Source organism: Carassius auratus, chromosome 6 (assembly GCF_003368295.1).
Source record: "Carassius auratus strain Wakin chromosome 6, ASM336829v1, whole genome shotgun sequence".
Lineage (NCBI taxonomy): Eukaryota > Metazoa > Chordata > Actinopteri > Cypriniformes > Cyprinidae > Carassius > Carassius auratus.
In genome coordinates this window covers 10,211,749-10,238,752 of record NC_039248.1, presented here as the reverse complement: position 1 = coordinate 10,238,752, position 27,004 = coordinate 10,211,749, and the positions used below count along the sequence as shown (strand labels likewise).

The following is a 27,004-nucleotide window of genomic DNA, read 5'->3' as shown; positions in this document are numbered from 1 at the left end:
CATTAGGCTGAGCTGATACATGAAATTATGAATTACACATTTTACTTTGAATTTGCACAATCACTTGATTTTCTGCTCTGTCTTCTATGAAAACTTTTCTCAGAAAATATATATTCAGTGTTTACAGAGCCTGCCGTCAGTTCATAAAGAGGAAAACATAGGCTAAACAGGAGAAAATTATGGTTTTCAGCTAATGCACACAGAGGTCAGAATGTACGTCTGTATAGTTCCTTTTACATTACTGAGATAATACTACCAGATAAAACTCAGTGAAGCTATATACAATGGGGAGTATATTTAGCAAATGCTTAAAATTAAACACATGACCATGCCAAAGACAATCAATTAAAACATACAATAAACAACAAATAACTATGCCATAATTGACATGAGCTACAGCAGGATTTGCAGTTCAAGGACATTTTGATTCCTCTTTCTCCACATGGACAGTAAAAATCAGGTCTGGGTTTAGGGCAGAATACAATAACTGAACATTATATATAGCTTTAAGATCGAATACGCAAACAACCATCAAGAGCAAATTGCTTGGCTACTGGTATGAAATATGGCAGGAACATTTTATCACCTGTATAGCAGTTTCACAGTATTACAGCAATATCCATATTGCTTTGTTTGTACTCCACATCAACAGAACATTTGGAAACCCTTAGGCCTCAACGTATCAGACTCAATGAAACCAGGTGTATTCTATAGAAAATACAGTGCTCTTTAGAATAAGGATATAAGGGCAGATTGAATAAAAAGAGCTACATAATTTCTTGTAAGATAGTACAGCAAAAGAAAAAGAAACATGATTCAGCAGTACAAAAAACACTGAGTAATATTATATTGATATGATGATAGTATTGACAAAAACATAATGACTTGTACATCAATTAAGTACAGCAGCTGTTTTAGTTGCTGGTTACCCAGTATTATGAGACAAAATATTAATATGAATCTGGGCTCTTCTGCATTAATGAAATGTGTTAATTTTCCTTTTGTTTGTGTTTGTTAATTCTCTTATTTAATGGCTTTAAGATTCACATTTTGAGGCTATATTTGTTTTGTTTTTTAATGTTCCTTTGCTCTTTGCAACGTGAAAAAAAAAAATCATTTTGACACTTGCAATTTAACTGAAATTTAAGAAAATGCAGATAAAACTACTATGGGATTGGGATTTACATTTTAAAGCCTTTCTAGATTACAGCATTTTGCACAAATGAACATGTAAAATGACGATCAAGCTTTTAAACACAACTGAACTTTGCTCCACCATTAGTTTTCAAAAGGAATGTATATTTAGCGTGTAGGTGCTGCTCTTTTTGCCACTATATTTGCCCAAATTTAATCAGCCATTCTAATCCTCCCTAGTCTCCCCACTACGCTGCTGGGATGTCAGTATCTCTCCATTACACCGTGTTGGAGCCAAGGCCTCCTGCGTCTGGGCCTCGGGGTGAGGGGCGGTGCGAGGAGGAACTGGTGTGGCAGCCAGAGGAACAGGGGTGGTGCTGGGGGTAACAGGTCCTCCCGAGGCTCCCATTGCAGGACTAGAGGCTCCAGAGTCACTCTGATCTGGAGCCCTGAGTCTCTTCATCATGGTGGTCACACGAACAGCTTTCTGGATAACAAATAATAAAGTTTTAAGGCCCGTTCACACCAAGAACGATAACTAGAAAGATAACTAGAAAGATAACAATATTAGTGTCCACATCAGCGAACGATATTGTCTGTGTATTCTAAGTGGACGCGTGTCTGCTGCTTTAAATTCTCGAGCTCATTACAGCAGGATTGATTCTGATTGGTTGGCAATGTTTTTATCATTCATCAGAAAAAAAAATCGTTATGAAAGTGATTCCAACGATATCGTTTCTCTGTGCCTTTATCGTTATAGTTTTGGTGTGGACTCCGCTATTCTTTAATATTGAGAACGATTTTTAGAACTATATCTTTATTGTTATCTTTATAGTTATCGTGCTTGGTGTGAACGGGCCTTTATAGTACAGTGTGACTTATATATGTTTTTTTCCTCATAATGACGTATTTTTGGACTGATGCGACTTACATGTATACTCAGGTGCGACTTATAGTCCGAAAAATACGATAAATATATATATATTTTAAATTTCCTACCATAAATATATCAAAATTACATTTCTGATTAGTAATATGCATCGGTAAGAACTTCATTTGTACAACTTCAAAGGAGATTTTCTCCATATTTAGATTTTTTTGCACCTTCAGATTCCAGATTTTCAAATAGTTGTATCTCTGCCAAATATCGTCCGATCCTAGTAAACCATACATCAATGGCTTATTTAATCAGCTTATGATGTATAAATGTATTAACAACAATTAACACTTATGATGTATAAGTATTAATTTTGAAAAATTGACAATTAAAACTGGTTTTGTGGTCATGGGTCACACACACACACACACACATAAATATATATATTAAATTATTAATAAATGAATACATTTTAGTCCATAGCATATTGAAATTTGGCACAAATGAGGTTACAGTAAGTACGATTTTGTAATGTTTAAAAAAATGGCTTGAGGTTCCACCCAAGCCGATTCAATATTTAGATTTAACACGTTACTGTGAAATATTATTACAATTTAATATGACTTTTTCTGCAGTCATCATTCCAGTCTGAAGACTCTTCAGTGTCAATTAATACTTCAGAAAACATTCTTATATGTTGCTCAAGTAACATTACTAATTGTTATGAATGTTGCATATTTTCGTGGAAATCATGATACATTATTTTAGGATTCTTTGATTAACAGAAAGTTAATTTATTAACTTATTAACTTACCTTCCATTTAGCTTTAGCAAAGTTTTTCTCAATCTGAGCACAAACACCATCTTTGATGTTCTTGTCTGAAGCAGCATTTCCAGATATCCTAAATATATATTTTTTTTTAAATAAAAAAGATGCACAGCTGTTAATTTTTAACTAACCTGCAGATAAGTTAAAAATGCAGATTCTTTACTGGCAAAGGCTCCTTACCACTCATGATTGATGGCTTCCTGTGCGGTCAGTCTTTGGTCCTGATCCACCTCCATTAAACATGCAACTAGGCTTTTTGCTGCAAAAAATTTTGTTGAATAGTTTAATTTGTGTTCTGATCATAATGCCACAGATCCATCTCACATCTACTGTACAGTGATTTGTGTACTGTACCTGAATCTGAGATGTCATCCCAATAGGGTGAATCAAACTCGTAGTCTCCAGACAGAATTTTCCTGAACAGGTTCTTATCATGATTGTCATAATCATCATCTTCTGTCTCATCATAAAAAGGTGGGTTTCCTGACAGCCTATTGAAAATAATAATATGACCAGAGCATTCCCTAAGGCAAGGGGTTCATTAAGACCTTAACATCATATGAACAACAATTGATTTTGAGGAGGGATAGGAAGATAAACTGAAAAAGCAAATACTGTGCACTTACAGAGTGGCAATGATGATCTAACACACAATGTGACAACAGGAAATGGAATGTCAACTCAACTCAAGAATGTGTCAGGCAAGTGACTCCAAAACAGACATCTATGGCGTCTACTCATAAAGAAAGATCTGGTCCAAGAGCACAATGAAAATAATATGTTGGACCATTTCACACAATGAACGAAATCTATAAAATAACAACACATGAGCTCACAGGATGTACATGATCACCCCAATGGCCCAGCAGTCCACCGGTCTGCCATATCTCTGTCTGCCAACCACCTCTGGAGCTATAAGAGAAAGCCTGAATTATGACTCATTGACAAATATTAAATATAATACAATGCAAACATTATATTATATTATAGACTTCTTAGACATGTCATTTTGGTATTCATGTTGGTATAATATATTTTTTGCAGAACATTTATGATGTAATGACTACAATTTCAAGTTGTGCAACTTTGAAGACCCTGAATGTACTTTAGTGTACACATATTAATCATTATAAAAATAAAAAATAAAAATATATATATATTACACATTTTTGATAGCAACCTTTTTTTATGTAATTCAGGAATGAAGAAAGGTTTTTTTTATTCATTATCTGTATTACTTCTATATTTTTATTTTCTTTATTATATAACAAGTTTTACAATCATTGACACTAATATATTATAATTATATCAGTATATTTATTTTAGTAACCATAATACCATTCACAATATAGGGTGCAGTTACATTTGAAAGATTTGACACTTTTTCTTACCAAGGTACTCTGGTGTGCCACATGGCTCTTTGATGAGACCATTTTCCAGTTTGGCCAGGTGAAAATCACTGATTACAATTTTAGAGTTCTTCAGACGGTTGAAGTAGACCAGATTTTCCAGCTGACAGGGTGAAAAAAATATAGCAGTAAATGCAATCAGTTTTATAAAACCTTAAACACTTTACCTTGCAAAGCCTTTATAAGAATCAGACATTTTAATTGTATTAAAAAACAAGAGATTCGACATGTCATTGTTAATAGTATGATTGTAAGAATTAATTTTTCTTTGAAATAAGAGTATTTAATCAACCTCGGTCTCCTGAAATGTTGTAGTCGGAGTCTAAGGTTGCATTCTGGTGCCATACCATAAGGAGACCATTAGATGGTAGTAAAGCCCCAAGTCACCTTTAGGTTTCTGTGAACGATGTGAAGAGAGTGCAGGTAAGCCACAGCCTCAAGCACCTGCCGGATCACATTGCTGGTGTCACGTTCTGAGTAGTAGCCCTGGTCTAAGATCCAGTCGAACACCTCCCTTCCTGTGGCCCTGAAGTAAAAAACATGAAAAACAGCCCAGCCAAATATTCATGTGAGAGTCAAAATTGTCCTTGTAATATAATGACTGTACAAAAATCGTTTTAGTTTATAGAAATAAATTATCAAGAAGTAAATGCAAAAACATTTTTACGTAAAAAATAGTAAAATAAATTCTGTCAACATTTAAACGATTTGCAGCTTGAAAATCCCAGTGGCCACTGAGTTTTTTAATTTACAATTTTATTTGTTTAATCTGTTAACTGGACTTCTCCAATATTAACAGGATAAAGATACAGAAGAATAAAAAATATTGTCGCCACTACAACTCAATCTCAATAAAAAAATACATATGTAAATAATCCACTTTATTATAGGCAAAATAGTATTCTATATTCCACATCCCTATCCATCTTGGAGAAAAAAAGTAACAACTGAGGGTGTGCAAATAATAATAGGATCTTTATTTTGATTCAATTTTAAATCTTAACACAATAAATTCAAAAAGTATCCATTCACACTCTTGTACTTTCTTAATCACTCTCACATAGGAAAATCTCAAAGCACTTACAGCTCCAGAAAGAGGAAGTACTCTTTTCTCGTTTCAAAGACATCTACCAGCTGGAGGATGTTATGATGCTTCACCCTGCAGGGAGAGAAAGAGAGAAAGCAAGACTGTGACACTGTAAAAGGAAGCAGAGTAGAAAGTGAAAAGAAATCATGACTATTTGCAAGAATAAAATCATTTGCATGGTAAAGAGTCGACTGCATTCTGTTACTCTGGTTAAACAAATTTCAACACTGAGCACCATCTGCAAGAACCTTTCTTTGCTAATATGTGGATCCTTTAAATAACCTGCAAGGAAAACGTACATTTTTAAGATGAGAATCTCATTTTTGGCTGCTTTTCGTACTTTTCTTCCATCTTTCTTCAGGAATTTTTTACAGGTATACATTTTCAGTGTGTTCTTGTCTTTTGCCCTGAAGATTTCACAAAACTCCTCCCTGTTAATGAAAACGATAAAACACACATACAGTGCTGATGAGTCAAAATCTGGGATTTAGAATCTAATTTACACAGAAAAAAAGTGTATATTCAAATCAGAAAATTTTGGGAGCATATATTTTGCACAAAAAGACTACTATAAACAAGAGCAAAACAAAAGGTAGCCATAACCACAGATTGGTGCTTACGATTTGACTACCTGTCCCAGGTCATACTTATCGGTGACCTCTGAAGGACTGTTGTAGTCCTTCTTCTCTCCCAGAGTCAAACAGCCAAATGGCATGGCTGCTCCTATCCTAGAAAGCAAACGCACAAAAAAGTCCTTCAAAAGTCATGTTATGAAAATGGATGATGGATATTTTTTACCATGACATTGGTTTGAGAAGAGGAGATGGGTGCTATTACTTCTCTAAGCAATTGAGATTATGTTTTATATTAAAAGAAGGAACCCAAGCTATTTCTAGGGACCAAAATAAAATTTGTGCAAAAAAAAAAACACCCAAAATACTCTAGCAACCATTCAAAATACCCTATATATATAGTGACTAGAGAATTTTTAATTGTGTTTGTTTTGAAAGGCCACCGATGTTCGTGTTTATGATGGTGTGAATTTAATAAATTATGAAGAGAGTTTTTGCTGTGAAGCCTTGAGATGCCGCTTCGCATTCATTCATTGACAATTAAAATGCATGCAGTTGTTTCTTTCTTTCTTCCATTGAGCTGCGAGTGAGCTCCGCGACCCTGTGCTTTTCTCTCCGTCTAAGCCAGAACTCAAAGAGGAGGAATAAATTCTCATTTATCTGAGAGCGAGAAAAAATGAGCGAGAAAGAAAGGGATAGAGAGATTTGGCAGACAGCACTCTCATAACCACACATGAGTAATGCCTACAATTTATTCCAAAAGTGACAATTTCCACTTGTGGCAGGAAGTAGCTCTGAAAAATTCAGATTCTTTGAACATGCAGTAATCATGCTTATTTATGACAGATCTGAGAGCAAGTGAAAGGAAAGGACCACAGGGACATCAGATAGATAAATGACACTCATCTCTAATTGCATTAGAACAACAAATGATAAGAGTGATTTTGGGTCCTATCAAAATAAAATATTTCAGGGGAAATGAAAATTCTGTCATCATATACTCACCCTCATATCTTTCCAAACATGAATGAGTGTATTTCTACTGTGGAAGACAAACCGTGCGTGCATAATTATTAGGCACATCGATATTCTGATCTTTTTTTTTTTCAAGCACATTTGACAAATTTCAAACCATGTCAATCTTAATAACTACTATAAATTTCTTTTTGTATAATTTATAAGTGATATATAATTCTTCCCCTTGGAATTATAAGGTTCTATCTGCGTTCTGAGCAGTTTTGAGATATTGAGCTTCAAAGTTTTTGCATTACATATAGGAAAATTTATATGTGGAACAAGTTTCTTTCAAACATGAAAATAACAGGGACCCTAAATGTATTCTAAATATGCAATATCAAAATCCCCTCAAATTTGTAAATGGGGATTTTTGGAATGGGTCAAATGCAGATAGAACCTTCTAATTCTAAAAAAACACTTTTCACTTAGAATTATAAGGTTCTATCTGCCAAAACATTATTTGAACATTAAATATAAACTTAAAGTTGTAACAATGTTGCAACATGTGTTAGAAAGTAAAATTGTATCCTTTCTGTGACATTTATTTAATATTATTAATACTTTCATGTATTTAGATTTCAAATTAAGCAAAGTAGGTCTAAATATTTTGTCGAGTGCAGATGTTAATTTTTAGTAACAATTTGGTGGGTAATTAAACACATTATTGCAGAAACTGTTACTTTAATCTTTCTTTTGTTTAGACAGAAAGAAGCTACAGTAATGCATCTGAGCAGGACTTTATTCCACCTAAAGTGGGCCAGGTAAAATGGCTTTCTCTCTAGACATCAGTATGGCTGAAATAACATGCTAATGTTTATTGTTGTAACTAAGACCCAACCAATTAAATTGTTGACTATTTGACTTCTTAATATTGGCTTAATATTGACATTTTAAGACTTTAAAAACTGCACACACAAAAAAAAAAAAAACAGACATGCTTCAGCAAATTAATATATAAAGTTTAATAATCATTGAAAAATGATTCACTGACTATATATAAATCACAAAAAAATGTCAGACTCATTTTTTTTTAAACACAGAACTATTATACTCTCTGTGACTCATTTTTTAAAACACACTTATAATACTCTCTGTCTGAGACACTTCTCCCGTTTCTTCTTTCCTGAGTAGACCCCAGCTCTTTAATTTGTAAACTGCAGTCACTGGCTCCCCACTGGTTTGTCTGGTAAGACCTTAGGCCCTGCTGCATCTACCTTGTCACCTGCCTGGAGAAAAAAAATACATATTTAAACATAATATTTAAATACATTATATATATTAAGCATGGTATACCATTGAGTAGCTACACAGTCTACAATCATTCTTAAATCGTTTTAATACTGAGGTAACTGCTTTAACGCTCTTTCACATGTTCACATAACGATCATAACTTACTGTAAACGCACTATTTTGAGTAGGATAGGTTCGTTAGTTTTTTTTTGTATATATTTTTTTTATATATATATCTAAGTGCTTGCCTTAGTTTTCCTCTCAGGAACTATAAAGCTAGCGCTGCTGGCTAGTGTGGTGTCTAACTATGAAAACAATGAATCTTCATAGCAAGACCTAAAATTAAATAAATAAAGAGTGAACTTGCCTGGAATTCGGGCTGTGGTCCTTGACAAGATCGTCAATAAAATTGTAGATCTTTAGGTTTCTTAAAAACTTTATGTTGCGTGCCATAATCCTCACACTGCGATCTAAAGCCGGCGACATGACATATAAAGTCGATCCTGATTGGTCCTCTTCTGTGAATTCGAAATGCTGATTGGCTCACGCAGATAGAACCTTATAGAGCTTAGAGTTCGTCTTTGTAGATAGAACCTTTTTGTTTTTTCAATAAAAAGACCCAAAATGTGCACAACTTCAAAAAAACCATCACATAATGTAAATAAGTTAAGAATAAGAATATGTGAATAACTCAATTTTGACAAAAATGTCAGATAGAACCTTATAATTCCAAGGGGACGAATTGTCTATGAAGGCTGGAAGTGAAAAACTCCTGATATTCAGGTGTGCAGAATTATTAGACACAACGGATAAAATGAGCCAAAAAATAGATTTAACTCAGACTGAAGTGTCAAAATTATTAAATCCCCATGAGAAATATCCACAACTAATGGAATAAAGAAATTGCAAAGTTAAGACATGATCATTACCAAAATAATGTGTAACAATCTGTGTATATATATGTTTGACAACTCTGGTGTGACGAGACGTGTTCCCTCAACCACAAAAAAAAAAAAGAAAAGAAAAATACACTTACAAATGCAAATACTGGTGAATCCTTTGCTTTGGAATTAAATACAACAATATTAATGCGTACGAAAACAGTGCAGTGTATCATCCGGTTGGGCTACGGAGTTGAGAGAATGAGCTACTTCAGCAAGAGTCGGCTGTTTCAAAACCTAGTAAGCTGCCTAGATAGGCAGCATTTTTGGAATCACTGAAAGAGAAAATGTCAGTATTTCATTGAGACTTGAGATGAAATAAACAGCTTAAGTATTGTAGATCTTGTAGTATTAATTTTCACATGCAGTTACACATTGTCGGTTAAAAACAAGAAAGTGTCTGGTAAAAACATTGAGCGGCTGGTAGATTTTGAAATCCACCAGCCACAGTGGCCGGTGGACAAAAAACTTAATTTCCATCCCTGATATATACATATACACACACACACACACACACACACATATGTAATTCTTTACTTACTATGTTTTTTACGATCTTTACTTAAAAGGTTTTTTTTCTCCATATTATGAATTGATTTGCATTATACATACAAAAATAACTGAAAATTATAACCTTCAGGATCCCTCAGAACCCCACCAACCAACAAAAAAATCCCAGCTGATATTTTTGCATTGGACTAAAACTTACTTTTTCTTTTTCATTTTGTTCTTTTAATATTTACTTTTGGGGAATTTTTCCCCACCTGGTTACACTGTGTTCCAGGTCAAAAAATGACCAGCTTACAAAATTTGCTTATACATTTCTTTTTATGCTATATTATTGACAAATATTGGATTCCGTTTATTATTTTTTTTTAATTAGCACAACCTTTGTGTTTCTTTATGGAACCTAAATGATTGTAGACTGCCAAATTATCCACATATATATGTTTATTTATTTATTTTTTTAGCTTGGTTCAATGAGGTCTATGATCAATCAGTTACAAAAAGAAATACAAAATCTGTGCAAACAGAAAACTAGTTGAAAAAATGGTGATTTAGTAATAATTAAAAGATTAAATTAAAATGTAAAGATTTATAAGCAACCTTTAAAAGGCCTGCCAGTTTTTGACCTAGAACATCAAATTAGGTAAAGGATTTTCAAGCACAGCACAAGGGAAATATCTTCTGTATTCCAGAAAAAAGCCATACAAGTTTGACATGAGGGAGAGTAAATGATGACGATTTTCATTTTGGGGTAAATAATGTCTGTAAGACAAAACGAGGCTGTGACCCATTTTATCTGCAATATGATATATGTCTGAGCAAAACGTTCAACTTTTCTTTTTGATCTGGTACCAAGCAAGACAGCTGCTCTTTCAGTTGAAGTTGATTTTAGACTAAAATGAATATCTTTTGGCCATGAAAAACATGTATTCATTTTTTAAATGTGCACTAGTAAGCTTGATAGCTTACCATTTTCTCTTTTTGGGTTAGTACTTGCTTTAATGTGCACTTATTTTGGAGGTTTCATAGGGGCTATTCATTGGATAATAAACCCTACAGGGTTTAACATTAAAAATAACTAGAGAACTAATAAAACAACCAAAGAAGAACAAAGTGTTAAAATCTAAATGCACTACACGCAGAGCCTAAAATCTTTCAGACCCCTACCCGTGCTAAATTCCCCTCATGCAGCACATCATTTGACACTCCGTTAGTTCAATCTTCTCAGAAGAGCCTATAGACTCTCAAAACTGTTGCCAATTCTTCTAAAAATGTTGCTTTACTGTTTTGAGAGCTGGGAGGACAGCCATTATCTATCGCAGTACAACGCACTGAAACAAACAACAAAAAGGCCCCACACAAACAAGCAATTACACATCAGGCTGGCAGTACAATTGCACCGCTACTCGGGTCTGACCCAACAATTTGCCAAACACTATGACAGTCCTCAATCACACTGAAGCTCGACCGGATAATGTGACAAGAGTTTTGTCTCTAAAGGCTTCGGGCTTTCAACATTAACAAAGAACCAAGACAAAAACCAGCGCAATAGTTCACATGCACTGCATGCCTCTGAACTCTGTCGGGCTTGAACTTACTCTGAAACTCTTTGTTTGATGTTACAGTACAAAAACATCCTATTTTCTCTCCTCCACTCTCCCAGAATAGTCCAGAAAAGGCAGGAGAGCAGACTGATGCATCATTACCACCCAGCGCCAGAGTATCGACTAAAAAAGGCCATTCCTGATATCCACAGTAAAGGAGGCATTACATAAATTACAGGCTGAGCGAGAGATTGTTTGCTTTGCCTGTCACAGGAGCACCGAGGTCTCTAATTAATCTCCCCTTGGCCTCTATGATTGCAGGAGACACTGGCTTTGCAAGGCCAATACATGCATGGTAATGAGGGGAGAGAAGCACTTTAAAGACAGTTTGGAGAAGAGATATTTAAAACACTAAATTGGGAATGTGTAGTGCGCATGCTACTCTTTTGATTAACTCTATTTGCCTGTTGCAAGCCTTTTCCTTTTATTGATTTCACTTTGTAAGTACTTTTTGTAACCAGGGATTACCATTCCAGTTTTGATTTTAAAACCATGTTTCATCTAAAAATATCAATAGAACTTAGTTAGGGTTGTGCCATATTTAATTTTTGTCATGAATGAAAACCAGTCTGAGGGATGAAACGAAACAAGGTATGTAAGCACAGTGCTTTGGATTTTACTGATGTTTAACAACATACCAATTTTTCAGCTGACAGTATTTCAGAAATAAAAAAAAAACTTTCTGTAGACAAAAGTTGAGTTGCTAAAAATTACATTATCCAGGACCATATAGTTTGTGCTGCTGTAAAGATTGTATGTCCCTCACAGCCTTATTTTCATCACTGTGCTTATAAATCTTCTTTAATAGGCATTATATGGAGGTAAGACGAAAAGAAAATGATATCAAAACTTTTTTGAAGAGAGTCAGTTCCATTCAGAGATACACAGATACCCCCAATACCAATTCTATATTTCCAGTTTTCTTCTAATATTGCACACATAGTAAACATAGTGTTTTGTACAGTATTTTCTCATCTTCAGCATGTCCCGTCGCTGGCCTCTGTAAATGTCATGTTTACAGACTTCATAATATTTCCACACAAATTACATCTTTCGAAATGATTGCAATGCATTTTGTGTGCAAGTCTGGAAAAGAGATCGGCTGAAATAAAACAAAAAAAGCAGGTTGCCAATCACAGGTTTTTGAGCAAAAACCAGTCAGCTCTAAATGATGGCCGGTGCCTCTCTAAAATTCAATATGGCATCTATCCTGACTAAGTTCTATTCAGCTCAAATAAATATATAATCAAAAGCTCGATTGGATTCATTCAGGACATTTCTGTGTCAACAAAAAAGCATTGCATTCGAGACCATAAAATGAATTTTAAAAGCATTAATGTTTGAGTTCACATTTAAATATTTCAAAATTTCTCAGGTTTCAATTTCAATCTCAATTTAATGTCACTGCTGTCTCGCAGCTGCACTTTTTCTTTGGCAGCAGAAGTCAGGAAAAGGGCAGATGTGAGGACACCAAGGAAATCTGTTCCCATTTTTAAGCACATTTCTGGTGGGCAAATTTGTCAATGAAAAACTCCTCTAAACATTTCTAGCTGAAGAGTTACTAAAGCTTCCATCAGCAGGGAGAGAACACATTTAGATGTTGGTCTAAATCTTCTGAGGATTAAAGGGTCATCTCTGCCTCCTATATTTGGTCTTTAGAAAGCAATAGACAAAATATAACCCCTTTACCTTGTTTCTGATAAATTATGCAATCCAGCTTCAGTATTTGTGTGCACGCATGTGTCTCCTAGCCGTGGAAGCTGTCTGTGCTCTGCAAAGCTGAACATTCAGGTTGAAGCCTTGGGCATTGTTTGGCTCTCTCTCTGCAGAGCTGCCAGCCGTGTCTACATTTGCTGTCACTCAGCTTTTCTATAAGACATTCTGCAAAGCCATATAGTGTTCCTAACTAAGGCAGCCTGCTGAGCTTAACATCAAATAAGATTTTAGAAGGGTTTCGTGAGGCACTGTTCAAACAAGTAATGATGCTTGGATTCATTTGTGTGATGCATGAGTTTACCTTGACTGAATAACTGTACTATGGTTTTACTATTAAGCTGAAAGCACTCATCAGAAAGATAAAACAAAATCTGCTCAATGAGTTTAAAGAGAGCAAATTAAGACTTTTTAATTTCTCTTGAGAAAAAGATCAACAATGTTTCAAACTGTGCTCAGATTTGCCTCAGAACTTAATTAAGTCTCTTAAACTATAAGTGCAACATTTCAGCAATAAAATGTCCTCCGAGCACTTTAAATGAAATACATTAGTAAAAATACATAAAATGACAAGGAAAAATACATTTAAAAATGGACAGATTTGCCCAGGGAAACAAAGAGATAGACGTCAATGTCTTCCAATAACCCTGTTACAATTTGTCCTGTAATTCCATTATGTGTCTGTATACGTTCAATTAGCAAAGTGCCATTTGAGCATTTACTACACTAAATTGGCTATCAAGCCTCCATCAGCCATAACAAGTGTGTTTTATTCTCCTCTTAGCTAAAAAACATGCTCTCTTGCAGCAATCAACAAAATGAAGAGACATAACATCAATTAGCTGTGAGTCAACAAATGGAGGCAAACATTATTTATCAAAACACATTCATATGGATGAATTTATTTTTAGAAATTGGTTCTTAGTAATCTAATTGATGGTGCATCATGTTGTTGTGTCTCTCATTTGGCGCAATCATAACATTAGGCTGTGTCTGGTAAATGTACTCTGGCCATGAAAGCTTAGGCTTGATTAAAAACAAGGGAATTGTACCCAATCATACAAAAAAATGATTGTGCCTAATCATGGACATTATAAACACTTCTTTTTTACATAGGTCTCTGGATAACCTGATTCTGATTAGACAATCATGGCACTCTCAGATATTTTGGTATCATCTAACATCTTTTGTATCAACTAGTGGAAGGATTTTCTTGTTGCCGGGCAGATTTACACTGGAATTAATGTAATTAATGTTATTGTAATTAACATTAATAAATTAATGTTCCACTGGTAATGTAAATTAGTAATCTAATTGATGCAGTTAATTCCACTGTAAATTCCACTGTTAATGTAAATTACAGTGGAATTAATTGGATTTTTGCTTTAGTGGAAACTTTAATATAATATACAGTTAAATTATAAAAAATGGAATAAATAAACTTAAGTCAATATCATATATTCAGGTATTTATTTATTTGGTGAGTAATGAGTGAGATAATGTACAGTCAGCCCTTTCCACACTATTGCCTCAATACAAAGCTGCTAGGTGACTAAATATGTATTCAACTCCAAGGCTGAATTTGTCACGTTTACAGCCTGAGACATCCAGGTGCCTCTAAAATGATAAATCTGCAAACTAAATGCAGCTTCTGAGTCTAAAAGAAAATTATTGGTTGCACCCATTTACGTAAATGGCCTAGAAACTTTTTTTCCTAAACCAAGAAATCTTCAGACTGTTGAAGTATTAACTTCAATTCTTCAAATGTGCATGAAACATAAAATCCTTTTAATATCAAATGTACAGAAAATTTGATGTAGGATTACTAATGCGCTTGCTGATCTTTTCAGAGTCCAGTTGTTAAACTGACCTTCCCACAGGGCTATGAACTAATGATGGACATTAGAAGAAGACCTGAGACTTCAAGCTTACAATCTTCATGAGCTATTTCACTCAATTGTGGCAATACATTAGATAAATACTCCACAAATTTACATAAATCACAAAAAGGAATGAAATTTACATAAACCCATATGACCCCAGCTAATCTACATTCAGAGCACAGAACTCATTTACAGTGAGCTCACAACTCATTCACTTGTTTATCATTTTCAAAACAGGAAATGCACTTTTATCTAGTGTTATTTACCACATTATCCACAATATTCTTCACAATGATATTGTGCTGTGAAATATAGTTGGATTCATGGTGTGCAGGGAAAGTAAAAAGCATTTGCATTAGTGACTGAATATAAAATAGGCTATTCTTTTCAGATTTTTAATTAAGAACATCTCAGTCTTTTTTGTCCATTTCTGAGAGCTTGTCAAAATGATTTTTTAAATAGTAATACATTAAACATTTGAAGGAAAGGAAAAATAACCTCTCTTTACAAACACAAAGCCAGGTTTTAGTTCGTCTTTGAGTTGTCACTCCTCCGCAGATAACCATCAGTCCAGTGAGATGGAAACTTTTACTTCCAAGAAAATTAGTTACTGCACTTCATTTTAATTTATTACTTTTTCTATGAAGACTTTCCATTATCAAAGTGAACCTGCTAAAAATGCAGCCTCGAGTCTGCCATGACGACAAGTCAGTTGAACAAATGTTTTATTCTGATCCAAAGCAAAACATTTGTGTGATTACAATATCAACTTAAAATCAATCAACATATATACATAAAATCAGGAAATAAATAAATAAAGCAAGACACACACACACACACACACACACACACACAGTTACTTTTATCCTATATTATAATTAGATGATTAACTTTTAAACTACACCAGCTTAACTGCAACATATATTTACAAATGTTTCATTTACAGCAGCTTTGAAATTTCAGTAAAATAACTCCTCCCGTGTTCCAAGGAAAAAATTATCAAGCAACCTGAAGGTAAGTAAATGATGTTTAAAGCAAATAATTTAAGGAAGGTACGACTTAACTTACCAAATGTGAATACCTTTTCTGCCAAATACACTGTTAACAAAACCTACAGTAATTATCAAACAAAAAAACAGGTTTAAAATACATTTACATTGGAGTCAAAGGGACACAAGCTCCTGAGAATTTCTCATAATCTGTCAAAAACATGTCATATCTCACGTTCCTCTATTAAATAATGCAACACACCAGATTTCTAGAGATAGAGGTCTGTAGATGGCCATCACAGGCCTAACAGACAGCAGGATTTATAGGTCTCTTCAAAGAGGGAATCTTATCAAGCTGTGGTGAAACAGTAGGTGCCAGATGGCTTAGTACAGCACCAAGACGCACGCACGCACACGCACGCACGCACGCGCACACACACACACAGACACACACACAAACTCCCTCTGATGTTACACCAAGGAGAATTCTGACACAAATCTTAATGCTGGAACTCACTACACAATAATTAAACACATTTCATCCACATTAAAACTGTACTTTTGAAGTGTACTGGTCATATGGAATGAGCATGAAAACATTCCTGAGAATCAACGACAACATCAAAGAGCACAATACAAGCTTTAAAGAGGGCAGTGCATCTTATCTTACCTGTCTATAATACCTCCACTACGCCACACTCTAGTGCAGTCAGAACCTTCCCAAAAAGACTTGGGTTGTGTCTCAGAGGAATGGCTAATTGGAAGAATTGTGTGTGTGTGTTAAGAACCCTGGATTGCCTTCACACCCAGTCAGTTAATCTGTCCATTCTGTTCCTTATGTTGTTTGTTGCCTTGGTTACAATTATACATAAATGCAGTGGTACAGTACAGCACAGCTGCTTTAGAGTACAGCCAGCAGTTGTTGGGCTGGTGGATTCAAGAAGAGGGGAGCTGGTCATTGCACAGCACTGCACAGAACAAGTAAACAATTCAGCAGTTAAGCAATCAAGGAAATCTCTTTTAAGGTATTCTTAGAATATGACTAATACCAAAGAAATTAGAATACCCAAAACTTGTCACTCATAGTGTTGTCACGGTACCAAAATTTCAGTATTCAGTACCGATACCAGTGAAAATCCACGATACTCGGTACCAATTTCGGTAACAAAGCAAAATACAAAAATATGCTAATTAAAAAAAAATTATTAAAATTCAAAAACTTTTTATCACTAAGAATAAAAACAATGCAATTCTTTATACTTATTTACAATTTTGTTTAAAGTTTTTCTACAAGTTATATAATTATGAAAAACAGTAAACAAGTTTCACCCAAATTTAATTTGTCTTTTAATTTATGAAATTCAAACACATTTTATTTTTGGTAAATAAAGGAGATTTGCTATTAAAATTAAACCATGGAAGAAATATTTTGTGTTTTATTTCTTTAAAAAAGAAAGTTTTATTAATTTTTTCAACAGTAGTAGCAGTATCACATACATTTTACTAAATAATAGTAATATTTAGTAGCACAATGCCTTTATGTAAAAATGAACTTTTAATGAATGCATATTTGTCATTTTAACTGAACTTAAGACTGGTGGTGATGCTTAAGATATTTTTGGTCATTGAGGGTTTCTGTAAAAAAAAAAAGAAATAGTAATATATCATATTAATTATTATTAAAAGATAACACTGCTACTAATTTTACTACCATACTAACAATATACAATGCACTATGGATTGATGAGCTGCTGGGTTCATGAATATTAATCACGTTGTCTGACATGACTTGTCTTAAAGTGACTTTGCTAAAACTTCCAGACTCCAGATTCCTGACTTCTGAGAGTGGGCGAGAAATCCCACTGTACTATTCTGCTGTGAAAAAAGCTAATTGTAATTTCAAAATTTAGTTATGATCAAATATGACTAGAGAAAACAGAGTGTGAAAACTCATATCAATACAATCAAATATATATCTCCGTTTTAGTGTTGGCATTCAACTGCAGGAGACAAATAAAGGCAAATTCCGTGTCAAAAATGCTTAGTATCAAATATACTGTACAGTTAATAAAGATAATGCAACTATTAGTTGAAGATGTAAAGAAAGACATAAAGCAATACAATGTTTACAAATTCTTTAAGTATCATTACAAATTAGTTGGAAATTAAGAGGCTTATGCATTGTCAGTAATAAAATAAATTTATTTGTTTTTTAGTAAGTTCTGTGCATCCCATAATTCTCTCAAAATGTTTTTCACAGATATGAGAGAAATGAGATATGCCACGCCACTAAACAAAGAGAACTGCTCAGCTAACTTAATTTCCTGGCTGTTCTGGGCATGCTTCCACCGAAAAATATTGAGGGTGGATCACTTAACAACAAGCACCCGCCTCATGATAACACCGTTTCCCAGGCAACAAAAAAAAGGAGGGAAATGCAATAGCTTCTGGAATCCAACAGACTATAAAAGCAAAGATGTTGCTCTGTTTTATTCCATGGCTGCTTTTCAAGCTTGCAGTGAGAGAACCACAACAACTCTTCTCAAGAGAAGTCTCAAATTCTCCAGCTCTAATTTGGAAGTCTTACATCAGACTGCTCTCTTGCTGAGTTAGAGCTAGTTTTGGGAATCGGTGATGGGTATGTTAGCAGCAAGCAATAACTCCTGAATGCTAGTAATATGATAAAACGTCTCCCTCTGAGCTATCCACATGCGACACCAGGCATCCATATTATCACTCCAAGTGCTAACCCAAACTATGTTTTCAAAATATAAATCTAAACCTAAAAACAAGACACAATTAAAGCCAAAACTCTAATTAAAAACCAATATAAGACCTGGTTTACAAAGACAGAGACTCAGTTTTCTCAACTGGATAAAGACCAACAGTACATAAAAAGAAAGATATTATGATAAATGAGTCCTGAACATTTAATTAAACTGAACTCAAGCTAATGTTAATACTAAAAATAAACAGACTTTCTAAGAGAACTATTATCTACTGTTACTGGAAGTATTATGCAGTTGTGGTGCTTTAATATCCCTTGAACTTGAAACTATTGACTCAAATCCACTGACCGGAGAACAGCTCCATTAGACCTGCATGAACTAATGCATCCACAGATGATGATGGAAATGTTGACTACAAAAAAATAGCGGGTGGGTGAAATATTAATTAACATCTTCATTTTATATTCCCCTTTCTATCTGACATTGGAAAGACAGTCACTTTCTGACGCCGAGTTACTGTCCTTAACCAAGGAAATTGAAAGTTGTTTTATCCATGTAGTTTTTCATAAAAAAAATTCCATACAAAATAGAATGTAAATGTAAAATTAACAGTCCAACAGTTTAAACACATTTGCACCAGTTGATTGCATCTCATTTTCTTGTTAAATAAAGTTATCAGTTTCTAAATAACTGTATTTTCTGTCATGAGACAGGACAGATTGAGACACTCCAGGGGCATGAATCTAGGTCATGAGGGCATGTGTCGTGTGTGATGTTTTTTTTAAAACAAGGTCCCCCATAAAACTCAGAAACCGTATATTTAGTCCTTTTTATTTGTCTTCTGTAAATTTTACTCCAGTCTTTCTCTATTTGTCTCTGTTTCTCTCATTCACACACACACACACACACACACACACACACACACACAGACAGACACAGTGATATTTGTCCTCTTATTTTATATGCTTAGAAGTAGCTTCAGGGAATTTGGTGTTAACTGGAGGTTTCTATTTAGACAGAAATAAAACCGACAAGATCTTGATATCTCAAAAGCCCCTTTCACACTGCCATTCCGGCAAATACAAGGATAAAGTGTTCCGGCAATTGTTCAAGGGTCGCTAGATTTTGCACTTTCACACTGCCAGTGATGACCCGGGGTATGTGCGTGCTTGCACACACAACCCGTGAAGATCCCGTAATGACACGTGACATCAGCGCGTGACGTGTAATGTACGAGTCAAAAACGCTAGGCACGTTATACTTTCACTGAAGCAAGCAAACGATCTCGGCGTCAGCGCCGGAAGTGAGGAACTAACTGATCTCTGCTTCATTACAGTTTGCACATATTTTTTTGTCGCGAACGTTGATCTTTCTTCAAAACAGCCGGTAAAAGAGTCGCGCGATAACGCTCACTTCGACACAGCATTAGATCTGGCTTTTGTTCACCCAGCGCTCGTCCCGGGTCGAACCCGCCAATGTTACTAGGTCCCCGACCCGGGTTCAATGCCGGAATCAATCCCAGGACGTGGTTGCTTTCACACAGAAGGCGTGCAGTGTGAAAGGGGCTTTAACTAACGCAGACTGCATCTCAGTGACGTTTCTCCCATGATAAAAGCTGTCTCTCCCTGCTACAGCAATAGTGACACTGTGTTAAGCACTGATTTTATAGATATGTTCATGTTGGTGATTTAATCTAAATCATGTTATGACAGTACTGCTGCTTAAAGATGAAGCTGTATGGTTTCTCTCCATTATTCACAACTAAAATGAAATTTATTGGATATTCAACATAAAATTATTTTCATTATTATTATGAATTGCATTATTCCTTTAATTATTTTTTTTTTTATTTTTATTTTCTCTTATTTATAAACCTTTGACCAATGAATTTGTATGACTCTTCCCAGTCATTTGTGATTTGTGGATTAAGACTTAAGAAAAGACTTACAGTATAAAGACTGCAATTATAAAGACTGCAACTAATTTCTTCTTGCTCTAGACACTTTCTAGACAATTAAACATTTTAGAGCTTTTTATTAGAATAAAGTTATAATCACTATATATTCACTTTTTTTTTTAATTATTTAATTTGATTAATGTAAATTATTTTCCAGGCCTGGAAATTAAAATTCTCTTACACTTCCTGGTGTTCCATGGCCACGGGGACCTTGTGAAAATATCAGAATTAAACAATTATTTTCTGTTTTCCAGAAAACTGCACATAAACAAATACCAGTGATGCGTGGGTTGATCCACCTGCGGTTACGAGACATCCAAAAATATTTTAAATTATATTCGGGTCGCGGTCGCTTTTTTTCTGTGGGACATTGAGGAGAATACGACGTGAAGCGACATGGTGCATGCGAGTACCACAGGAAAAAAAGCACATCATCAAGAAACATGCAAATCAGTGCAATCGTTTTTCAATAAACCAAATGACCCACAGGCTGACAAAGTTTGGGCAGCAGAAGTGACGAGCATTTATCGGCATGTACATGACTGCAGTAACAAGTTTGCCCGAGTCATTATTCCAGATTCTGAAATAGCTAAGAAAAAAGCTGTAGAAACTTTGGGTGATATTTTGGGTCAGTTAGTGTCTTAATCTTTTAGTCGGTGGATTTAAAAAGAAATATAGGCAATATATTACAGAAAGCTTGAAATTAGGGATGCACCGAAATTTCGGCCACCGAAAATCTTCGGCCGAAAATGGCCTTTTCGGTTTTCGCCCGATAGACTTTTATCACCGAAACAACACGGCCGAAATGTTGTGATGACGCAAACAGAAACCGCGACCTGCACGTGCACCTGCATAGCAAAGACCACGAGCTCCCCGCGACATTCACTTAACACCAGTGAGAACATTCTCTCTCTTTGTATTCCTTTATTCGCAGCACTAAAGCGTCTCCTAACAAAGAGATTAAAACAAAGAAAAGTACAGTCTTATAGAGTCTGTAAGCACACGTCTCACTGAGATCTTGTCGGATCCTCTGCACTTCATCGCGAATGTGCTTGATCCGCGTTATAAAGACCATTACTTGGATGCGGAAATAAGGCAGCGCGCACGAGAAATGATCCAGGCCGCGCTGGATGCGGAGAACCCGCGTGGACACGGAGAAGCGCCAAGCGCAGGAGACTGAGATCAGAGCGCAGAAAAAAAAAACACTGGTCTGTGCACCAGATGAGGGGCATGCACCCTCGTTGTCTGATATGTTCAGTGGAATTCTGCAAGAAAGTGCCTCAAATAATAATAATACGTTGGCTATTTTGTTCTTATACACACACACAAACATATATACATACATAATATCAGATTGTAGCCATATTTATGCTAGATTTTCTGCTAGATTTCTGCTTTAATTTGATAAAAATGTTTATTTTTATTTAAATACACTCTCTCAAATATTTCTCAAATGTCAGGCAGATGACAAGCTCAACTGCTCAACAGCTAGATGGTTATCTGTCTGAAGTCACCATCCCCAGAAGTGATAGCAGTCTTGCCAACTGGAGAAGTAATGCACTTTCTAGTCCTACATAGAAAAATTTCAAATGCACTTCACCTAAATGCACTTTGTTTTTATGAGAGAACTGTTCATTTTAAAACCTTTCTGCAGGCCAGTAGGCCTGTACATTATTATTAAATATACACATGAGTGGGATAAATTTTTAGTTTGAATTTTATTTTATACTGTGCATTGTTGCAATGTGCTTAATAAATATTTACATCATTTGTAATTATGTATTTTTTTTTTTTTTTAAAAGTGATGTAATTGTAATTATCTTTGAAACTTTAATATTAATTTATGCAATTGCAATGTCTTAATTTTAGTAAAGTTAGTACACGGTCATAGCAATAAATGCAATGGTACTAATAATTGGCATAATTTATTTCGGTGTTTCGGTTTCGGTTTTTGGCCTTGGTTTTCTCTTTTTCGGTTTTCGGTTTCGGCCAAGAATTTTCATTTCGGTGCATCCCTACTTGAAATGCCTACTTTTAAACAAAAATATTCAAACCAAAATAAATAGGCTACTCTCTGATGATGTAATCCATATGAAATGTGCATTTCTCTCTGGCGTTCATGGTGAGTCCGCATCGTCAACTTCATTTTAGTAGCGAAACAGAAAACACCCGTTTATTACTAAACAATTAAATGTCTCCTTGCTAATTTAGACACATGCATAATCATTACTTTAACCGGTTCTTTGTGGCAAGACTTATATGTGCGGTCATAATGCTTATTATCCTGTAGGCTAAAGCCTATTTAAGTAATTATACTAATATAATGGGGCGACGCATTTACTACTTTTAAAAAATGCGGGTCAGGAATTTTCATTTTTTTTGCGGTCGGGTGCGGGTTGTTTATACATTGACACGCGCATCATTGACAAACACATACTGTACATATGCGATTTTCTTTTTCTTTTTTTAAAGCCACTTATGCTCACAATGGCTGCATTTTATTTGATCAAAAATAAAAAACAAATAATATTGTGAAAAAGTATTACAGTTTGTAACTGTTTTATAGTTTCTTAATTTTCAGCAGTAATTTTTTCCAGGCTTCAGTTTCACATGCTCCTTCCTAAATAATTGAAAATTCTATGTTTTTTTTTTTTTTCAGGATTCTTTGATAATAATTTACATAATTAAGTAAATTAAATGTACCAAATTTCTGTGTGTAATTTCTGCTGAACTAAAATCTTATTGAACTTTTCAATGGTAGATTATATAACACATTATGTAAAAAAAAAAAAAAAAAAAATTAACACTCAGAAATGGCCAAAACTCTGACACACATATTTCCACAACATGCACTTGAACAGTGGAAAAAAGCACACTGCCTTAGTCCTCTTAACAGCTAATCACTGGATTTTATTTGGTAAAATTTTATTTTAGGCAGCATCCATCTTAACCACAACAGTTCAACAGGTTGTTGATTAAAAATAGAAAGATCAGGCTTGATCTGGCACCTCCAACTACTGTGGCAAGTGGACAGCCATTATACAAGTGTATTGTTTTGATTTAGTTTTGGGAAATCTGCAGTGTTGAGGTGGGGGTGCTCTTGTTTATCACCTCTGGTGCAGTGCGGGTGTTGGCTGGGGGTGGAGGTGGGCCAGGTGTTATGTTATATAAAGGGATGACGGGCCCTGCTAAGAGCTCTGGAGAACAGAATGGTGTTTTGAACAGAGGTGGTGGGTGGTGTTTTAGCCCGTGGGTTGAATTCACACACACATACTGTACAGACACTGACACTGTTCGGACTGCTGAAAGGATTATTGGTGCTCCCCTGCCCACCCTTCAAGAACTGTATACATCCAGAGTGAGGAAAAGGGCTCATAAAATCACTCTGGATCCCTCACATCCAAGTCACCCCATTTTTGAACTTTTGCCATCTGGCCGGCGTCTCAGAGCCGCAAATACCAGAACAGCAAGGCACAAAAACAGTTTCTTCCCCCAGGCAATCTACCTCATGAACAGTTAAATGTTCCCCACTTATGCTTATGCAAACAAGTGCAACATCCTTATATTTATTTGTTACCCCTCCATCCTAGTACATCCCTGCATCTTTTTCAATCCTATTCCATTATCATCTATAGCACAATTGTTTATACACTTATTTATTTGACTACCTTTTTTTTTTTTTTTTTTTTTTTTTTGTCTGTGTGTTGGTGTCTCTGTGTACTGGAAGTTTATGTCACTAAAACAAATTCCTTGTATGCGCAAACATACTTGGCAATAAAGCTCTTTCTGATTCTGATTCTGATTCTGACAAACACAGTGTCCGGGCTTTTTTGTGCTCATCTTCTATGGGAACCACAGAGAGCAAGGTCAGATTTGCTATATTCTGTCTACTGATGCCATAACATCATCATCATCTGTAAAAAAAAAAAAAAAAAAGTTTATGAACTCCTTTGAACACTATGGGGTGGTAATTAAAATTTAATAAAGAGGTGGACACACTATACAAACTGACCACATATGACAACAAAAACTTCTTACAATTGTCTTTTTTTATCAGTAAAAAAAATAACATAGAATGTAAGAACTAAACATTGGAATCTGTTGTTATACATTAGCACAACAATCATTGACTGTTACATAAGAAATAATGGCCTTTCAAACATTACTGTGAACACTAGATTACAGGTTTAGAGCATTTAAAGGAAAATCCTAGAAAATTATTTTTAATGAGTCTTTTCTTTGAACAGTTTTTAGCCTCAGTTACTGTGTGCTCTTAAAGAGTTTCATCTTTTTGACTGTAATCGAACACGACACACACTTTGATTGTTGAATGGAGGACGATAGACAGCCGCAGCAGAAAGAAGAGTTCAGGCGAACTTAATGACTTAAATATTAATCTGTACCTCATAATGAACTATGGAACAGCAGCTTCAGAACACTTGAAATATAGTGCACAAAAACGTTTTGGTGCTTTATAATGTTTTTGTGCCTTTCGTGTGGCTCAACAATAACACAGAATAGTATACGCACAGTATCGGATTCGAAATTGGTCTTGTCTGACCGATACCCGATCCAAAGAAAATGCCAGCAGCGGAGTCAATACCGATCCCAAGTATTGGATTAATGCATACCTAACACACACACACATATATATATAATGTTATGTTCTAGGTTGTACCAGCAACACTCTTTGAATCAGACACTAATTTACACAATTTAAGTATATATAGTACATTTCTAAAGAACTTAAATCTGAAGAACATAAATATGGTATTAATAATGTATCAATGTTTTAGCAATCCAGAACAAACTCCACTCAATTACAGATGATGAAACAAAAACCTTAAGACGGTTTTATATGCAGTTTTGGGCTACAGGTGGTACATGATGTCACAGACTGCAAAAAAAAAAAAAAACTTTCATATCTAATAAACTTAAGTCTGAAAGCATGCATACGCAATGTTTATTACTTACAAGGATTTCCCTTTTTTTTAAATAAATGACACGCACAATGTTGACCACTACCACACATAATTCTCCAATGTACATTTGCTGTCAAATAAAAAAGACAATTCAACTTCAACTTCAAAGTCCACTTCACTTACAACTTCAAATTAACATTTAAGAAATCTAAATATGAACTGGCGAATAACTGAATGTGCCTGAAAGAAAAAGGTTTTGCTGTCTAGAAATAACGAACGACAGAAACTGCAGTGGCCACTCGCGCGCTGCAGACGCAGTGATTCTGGGTTTGATGTAAACATATTTGAAGTGCTTTTTACACTAAACTGATAACATTTACCTGATGGAAGTGCACTCCTGCAAATACATATGCAAATGCAAACATGCCCGGCGCGGAACCTCTTAAAAGTTCTGAAAAGAGTTTGTACTGCCCGGTATTTTTAGTTACAGGTAAGGTCACATGTGAATTTTCTAAAGAAATTTGAAGAAGAAAAATGTTGGCACAGTCTATTAAACAAAATTAACACGTTCTATTACGAAAGCGTTCAGTAAAGTCCTTAAGGAAACCAAATATACGCATTCAGCGACAACACTTGTGTGGAATTAATGTAAAAACGAAGACTTACCGGATAATTTGAACGTTTCAGAGAAATAGGCGTTGTCGACCGTTCTCCTTCGCTTCCCTCTGAGCGTCCCCTGATGTTTGAGTTCGCGGTAATTTTGGCCAATATTCCGCGTGCCACGTTCTATTCGCGCGCTCTGCTGCCAACCCAGAAACCTGCACTTGGAGCGCACGCTCGCTCGCGGTCTCTTTCTTTTGCTCTCTCTCTCTCTCTCTCTCTCTCTCTCTCTCCCTCTCTCAGGTAGATGTGCAGTAGGCTATAGTTTTACATCTGCAGCTCAAACTGCGCTATGCTGCTCAGCCAGGTTTAAACTATAATCGCCCGTCTGGTGAAAGTACAGTGTCTGAGAACAGTGTCTCTTTGTTTTAAATTAATGTAAAGTTTGAAGTTTCTCACTGACATTAATGACCAGTTGTGACGTGTGTTCTTATTAACAGTAAAATGGTGGAAAAAGTTAAATGATAAGAAGCTCCCATTTAAAGGGGTCATTCATTTTATGCAGTACATTTTCACATCCCTGTTATGGCTATATGTCTTAATATGTTGGATGAAATAATTACACATAAAAAAAAAAAAACAACAACATAATATTATGAAAAAAATATTAACATTTTACATTTTAAATTATTTTACTTCTTTGGTTGGAGTGGACTCCCAAAAAAAAAACAAAAAAAAAACAGTTTTAATAGGTAAACCAGCAGAACAGACATGGGCCTAAGTTATGTTTGAAACTACTATGATAGTACAGTACAACACTTTCAAAATGTATTTGGGAAGAAAAGTTTGAGTCCCAACCTGCATGTTCCAAAATTATTCCCCTCTGTCTCACCCCTACTGTCCTGTAAAATAAAGTCAAATGCAAAAAAAAAAAAAAAAAAAACGACCTTTCTGATATAATATAACTTCCCATGCCTCCTCTTCACCTTCTTAACATAAATCAA

At 35.1% G+C, this 27,004-nt stretch overlaps 1 protein-coding gene across 3 annotated transcripts; it reads right to left on the bottom strand.

Annotated features, from left to right (window-relative positions):
- Positions 1-608: 608 nt before the first annotated feature.
- On the bottom strand, positions 609-26,297 carry camkva (CaM kinase-like vesicle-associated a). 3 transcript variants are annotated; one of them, XM_026261218.1, is made up of 12 exons: positions 26,067-26,297; positions 6,914-6,950; positions 5,957-6,064; positions 5,636-5,767; positions 5,334-5,408; positions 4,637-4,775; positions 4,232-4,352; positions 3,677-3,752; positions 3,195-3,331; positions 3,021-3,099; positions 2,826-2,913; positions 609-1,621 (listed from the first exon to the last, which is right to left on the bottom strand). In XM_026261218.1, exons 3-12 carry the CDS (start codon positions 6,049-6,051, stop codon positions 1,361-1,363), a joined length of 1,203 nt encoding a protein of 400 aa, XP_026117003.1. In that variant the 5' UTR covers positions 6,052-6,064; positions 6,914-6,950; positions 26,067-26,297; the 3' UTR covers positions 609-1,360. The 3 variants fall into 3 exon arrangements, with proteins under 3 accessions (XP_026117003.1, XP_026116993.1, XP_026117011.1); XM_026261208.1 differs by lacking the exon at positions 6,914-6,950 and having other exon boundaries at positions 26,067-26,295; XM_026261226.1 differs by lacking the exons at positions 6,914-6,950; positions 26,067-26,297 and adding an exon at positions 25,009-25,116.
- Positions 26,298-27,004: the final 707 nt, after the last annotated feature.